Here is a 5,000-nt window from a genome sequence, read left to right as displayed (position 1 = left end):
CTGCCCGGTGGTGGGTAGACCTGTTCCCGTCGGCGAGCGGACTTGGAGCCGGAGCGCCGCCGCCCGGCTCGGCCCGGAAGCGGGTAGACCTGTTCGCGTCGGCGAGCGGACTTGGAGCCGGAGCACCGCCGCCCGGCTCGGCCCGGTAGCGGGTAGACCTGTTCCCGTCGGCGAGCGGACTTGGAACCGGGGCGCCGCCGTCCGGCCCGGTGGCGGGTAGACCTGTTCCCGCCGGCGAGCGGACTTGGAGCCGGGGCGCCGCCGTCCGGCCCGGTGGTGGGTAGACCTGTTCCCGTCGGCGAGCGGACTTGGAACCGTGGCGCCGCCGCCCGGCCCGGCCCGGTGGCGGGTAGACCTGTTCCCGCCGTCGAGCGGACTTGGAGCCGCGGCGCCGCCGCCCGGCCCGGCCCGGTGGCGGGTAGACCTGTTCCCGCCGTCGAGCGGACTTGGAGCCGGGGCGCCGCCGGCCTGGTCCGGTGGCAGGTAGACCTGTTCCCGTCGGCGAGCGGACTTTAAGCCGGGGCGCCGCCGCCCGGCTCGGCCCGGTGGCGGGTAGACCTGTTCCCGCCGGCGAGCGGACTTGGAGCCGGAGCGCCGCCACCCGGCCCGGTGGTGGGTAGACCTGTTCCCGTCGGCGAGCGCACTTGGAGCCGGAGCGCCGCCGCCCGGCTCGGCCCGGAAGCGGGTAGACCTGTTCGCGTCGGCGAGCGGACTTGGAGCCGGGGCGCCGCCGCCCGGCTCGGCCCGGAAGCGGGTAGACCTGTTCGCGTCGGCGAGCGGACTTGGAGCCGCGGCGCCGCCGCCCGGCCCGGCCCGGTGGCGGGTAGACCTGTTCCCGCCGACGAGCGGACTTGGAGCCGGAGCGCCGCCGCCCGGCTCGGCCCGGTGGCGGGTAGACCTGTTCCCGCCGTCGAGCGGACTTGGAGCCGGGGCGCCGCCGTCCGGCCCGGTGGTGGGTAGACCTGTTCCCGTCGGCGAGCGGACTTGGAACCGGGGCGCCGCCGCCCGGCTCGGCCCGGTGGCGGGTAGACCTGTTCCCGCCGTCGAGCGGACTTGGAGCCGGAGCGCCGCCGCCCGGCCCGGCCCGGCGGCGGGTAGACCTGTTTGCGGCCGGTGCTCGGAGCGTGGCACCGAATTCGCGGATCGAGCGGACGGCGTGCAGCCGCTAAATCCGTCGATTGGCGCGCCGGCGTGCCCTTCCGACCCCGCCCTGACCTCCCGGATTTCCCACAGTTCTTTGCGAGTCCTTCCAGCGGGCATGCTCCGTCGAGTACTCTCTCGGGGGTCTTGTTGCGGAGACTCCATCTCCCGTGGCCCTTTGCGGCAGACTTGCTCTCCGGCGTAAAGGCTTTCCCCTGCCCCGAGGGTGAAAGAAGAGACGTTCTCTGCGGGGCGGGGAAGCGGGGGGAGTAACTGGGACTCTCTTTAGGCGGCGCGGCTGCGGCCGACCGGGCTCGGCCGCCTCGGCGCCGCCGGGAAGAGCCGGTGTCCGAGCCTAGCGGCTAGAGCCGGTCTCGGGGCTTAGCGCTGCGGTTTCTGGCCGGCGCTCCGAGCGTAGCAGCCTTTCCCCTGCCCCGAGGGTGAAAGAAGAGACGCTCTCTGCGGGGCGGGGAAGCGGGGGGAGTAACTGGGATTCTCTTTAGGCGGCGCGGCTGCGGCCGACCGGGCTCGGCCGCCTCGGCGCCGCCGGGAAGAGCCGGTGTCCGAGCCTAGCGGCTAGAGCCGGTCTCGGGGCTTAGCGCTGCGGTTTCTGCCCGGCGCTCCGAGCGTAGCAGCCTTTCCCCTGCCCCGAGGGTGAAAGAAGAGACGTTCTCTGCGGGGCGGGGAAACGGGGGGAGTAACTGGGCCTCTGCCTGGGTGGCAGGGCTGCCGCCGCCTCGGCTCGGCCGCAGAGGTGCGCAGCGGGTAGAGTCGCCGTCCGTGCCCAGCGGGTAGAGCCCTCGTCCGAAGCCGGCGGGTAGAGCCGGTGTCCCGGGGCAGCGGGTAGACCTGTTTTCCGGGCTCGTCGGCTCGACGCGCTCTCCGAGTCGGGCGGCTCGAGCGGGTTCCAAGCGCTTAGCCGAGGCCCTCGGCGGACGCCGAGGCGCCACCGTTTCTGCCCGGGGCTCCGAGTGGGAAAGAAAGGGCGTTGTCTGCGGCGTGGGTAAAAAGGGGGAGTAGCTGGGACTCTCTTAAGGTGGCAGGGCGGCGGCCGACTGGGCTCGGCGGCGGGGGTGCCGGCGGGTAGAGTTGCGTTCCGAGCCCGACGGGTAGACGTGGTGTCCGACTCCGGCGGGTAGACCTTTTGTCCGAGCCCGGCGGGTAGACCTGTTGTCCGTGCCCGGCGGGTAGACCTGGTGTCCGAGTCGGGCTGGTAGACCTGGTGTCCGAGCTGGGCGGGTAGACCTTTTGTCCGAGCCCGGCGGGTAGACCTGGTGTCCGAGCCCGGCGGGTAGACCTGGTGTCCGAGCCCGGCGGGTAGACCTGGTGTCCGAGCCCGGTGGGAAGACCTGTTGTCCGAGCTCGGCGGGTAGACCTGGTGTCCGAGCCGGGCGGGTAGACCTGGTGCCCGAGCCCGGCGGGTAGACCTGTTGTCCATGCTGGGCGGGTAGACCTGGTGTCCGAGTCGGGCGGGTAGACCCTGTGCGCGAGCCGGGTGGGTAGACCTGTTGCCTAAACCCGGCGGGTAGACGTGTTGTCCGTGCCGTGCGGGTAGACCTGGTGTCCGACTCGGGCGGGTAGGCCTGGTGTCCGAACCCGGCGGGTAGACCGGTGTTCCGTGCCGTGCGGGTAGACCTGTTGTCCGAACCCGGTGGGTAGACCTGCTGTCCGAGCCCGGCGGGTAGACCGGTGTTCCGTGCTCGGCGGGTAGACCTGGTGTCCGAGTCGGGCGGGTAGACCTGGTGTCCGAGCCCGGCGGGTAGACCTTTTGTCGGGACCCGGCGGGTAGACCTTTTGTCCGAGCCCGGCGGGTAGACCTGGTGTCCGAGCCCGGCGGGTAGACCTGTTGTCCGTGCTCGGCGGGTAGACCTGTTGTCCCGGTTTTTGGGGTCGACCCGTTTCCCCAGTCGAGCGGGGCCGAGCGGCCTCGTGCCCCGCCGGATGCTGGCGAGCATCAGGTCTACCCGGTTCCGGGGCTGGCGAGCATCAGGTCTACCCGGTTCCGGGACCGGCCGATCCGGCCGCCGCGGCCGCAGACGCCGGCCTGCGCCCCGCCGGCGTCCCGGCTCCGGGCCACCAGGTCTACCCGGCTCCGGCGGGACTTAGGCGCCTGGCGGCATTTTCGGGGTAGACGTGTTGTCGCGGCCGGCCCCGGAAGTCGGCCAAGGGGTCGCTGTCGGGCGCCGCCTCCAGTTAGGTCGAGGTGAGAGGCGGCCTGCTCTCGCGCGCCTCCCCGCTGAGGAGCCTCGAGCCGCTTTGGCGACCCGGCCGGGCCAGGACGCGTCTGTCCGTACTATGGGCAGGGGTTGTCTAGCAGCGCGGGTTCCGAGGGCCCCTTTTCTTCCGCGTCTGCTGCCGAGCGCGGCCTTCGGCGCGTGCCACGGGCCGGCCAACCCCACGAGCGGCAGGAAGGCCGGCGAGAAAGCCGCGGGGCACTCGGCCGGCTTCCTGGGGCGGGTCCGATGACGGGAAAGGAAGACGAGAGCCGAGCGCGAAAGCGCAGCCAAGGGAGTTGCGGGACTGGGACGGCCGAGGGGGGCCCGCGGGGGCCCAGCAGCGTCCAGCCCGAGCCGGTGGCGGCTGCCGGCTCCCCGAGGGCCCCGGGCGAAGGCGGTGGTGTGCGAGGGCGGCGAGGCGGCGTCGTCTCGTCCTTCCCATGCGCCGGCCCTAAGCCGGCGCCCGTCGTGCGGTGGCGGCGGGCATTGTTGCGGGCAGTTGGCGGCCGGGGCTGGAAGGGTGGAGCCCGCGTGGGCTTCTTTTGCCCGGCCGCCTCCCGAGAGCCCCGAAGATGGTCCGGGCCTGGGTGGCGGCGCCCTGTCCTCGGCTGACGGCGGCAGCGGTGCCGGCGGCGTGCCGGGGACTGGCGGTGGGCGTGCGGCCTTGCCTGGGCCCGGTCGGTTGCCGGAGGGGCTCGGTGACGGGACTGCCCGTTGTCGGGCGAGGCGGCGCTTCCCTGGGCGCGCCTCGCCTCTTTTGTTCGTCCCCCCTTCCTCGGCCCTAAGCCGGGGACCCGCCCAGCGGGCCGAAGGCGGCGGCGCCAGCCGGCCAGGGTGTGGCCGGCGGCCGCGCCGGCAGAGCGAGAACCCGACAGAGTTGCCCGGAGCCCCGGAGAGAGACGCACGATGGCCGTTGGCGGGCGAGGCGGCGGCGCCTCGCCCCTTCCTCCTCTCCGGCCGGCACCAGAGCCACGGCGGCCGGGCGGCCCGTGCGGTCGGGCCTGCCCCGCCGACCTGGCTGCCGGAGGGCTGGGTTCCGCGGAGGTCTGCCGCCCGGGGGCCGGGTTGCGGGCGAAGTGGGGGCGCCCTCCCGGCCCTTTATTTTTTTTTTTTTTTCTTCTGGCGGCCTTAAGCCGCAGCACGCTGAGCGCGCCGGGGAAGAAGAGAGAGAAAGAGAGAGCGCGAAGGCGGCCCGGCAGTGGCCGGCGGCCGCCGAGGCGCGAGCCCGTGGGCAGGGAGAGGGGAGCGAGGGGCGCGGGCCCCGCCCCGAACCCCGGGCGGCCGTGGCTAGCACGGCGAGTGAGAGGCGCGCGTGCTTTTTTCGGGGACCTTTTGGTTTTTCTCCCCGTCGCCGTCCCCCGGCCTTTCCGGGGGAAGCCGACGGCCGCGAGGCGGGCGAAAGCCGGTGGCCCCGCGGTGCGGTCGGTGGCGTTTTCGCACGCCGGAGGTGCCGCCGGGGCGAGCGGGGGCCGTCCGCGGCCCACGCCTCCGAGCCGGTGGCACCGCTCTGCGGAGGCGGCCGTGGGCCCGGCAGGGCCGGAAGCGCGGGTTGTCCGGAGCCGGGCGTCCGGCGGCACCCGCCTCCTGCCGGGCCGGGAGAGCCGTGGAGAAAGTATACCGCGTGCGGGCCGCCGGCGTCGGCGG

General features: G+C 73.7%; 2 protein-coding genes across 2 annotated transcripts in view; both read right to left on the bottom strand.

Annotated features, from left to right (window-relative positions):
• LOC127465393 (serine/arginine repetitive matrix protein 1-like) overlaps positions 1-2,452 on the bottom strand; it is a 36,934-nt gene extending 34,482 nt beyond the window's left edge. The window contains exon 1 of the mRNA XM_051775882.1: positions 2,386-2,452. The gene's annotated coding sequence lies outside the window, so the exon portion shown is untranslated. The remainder of the gene's footprint in view (positions 1-2,385) is intronic.
• A 981-nt stretch (positions 2,453-3,433) lies between these two features.
• LOC127465389 (collagen alpha-1(III) chain-like) overlaps positions 3,434-5,000 on the bottom strand; it is a 5,592-nt gene continuing 4,025 nt past the window's right edge. The window contains exon 5 of the mRNA XM_051775879.1: positions 3,434-5,000. This exon is cut by the window's right edge and continues 200 nt beyond it. Coding sequence (XP_051631839.1) covers positions 3,434-5,000 — 1,567 coding nt within the window.

This window comes from Manacus candei, unplaced genomic scaffold (genome assembly GCF_025592945.1).
Source record: "Manacus candei isolate 608988 ecotype Guabito, Panama unplaced genomic scaffold, ASM2559294v1 h1tg000377c, whole genome shotgun sequence".
Classification (NCBI taxonomy): Eukaryota; Metazoa; Chordata; class Aves; order Passeriformes; family Pipridae; genus Manacus; species Manacus candei.
Note: the sequence above shows the minus strand (reverse complement) of the source record. Positions and strands in the feature narration are given on the sequence as shown.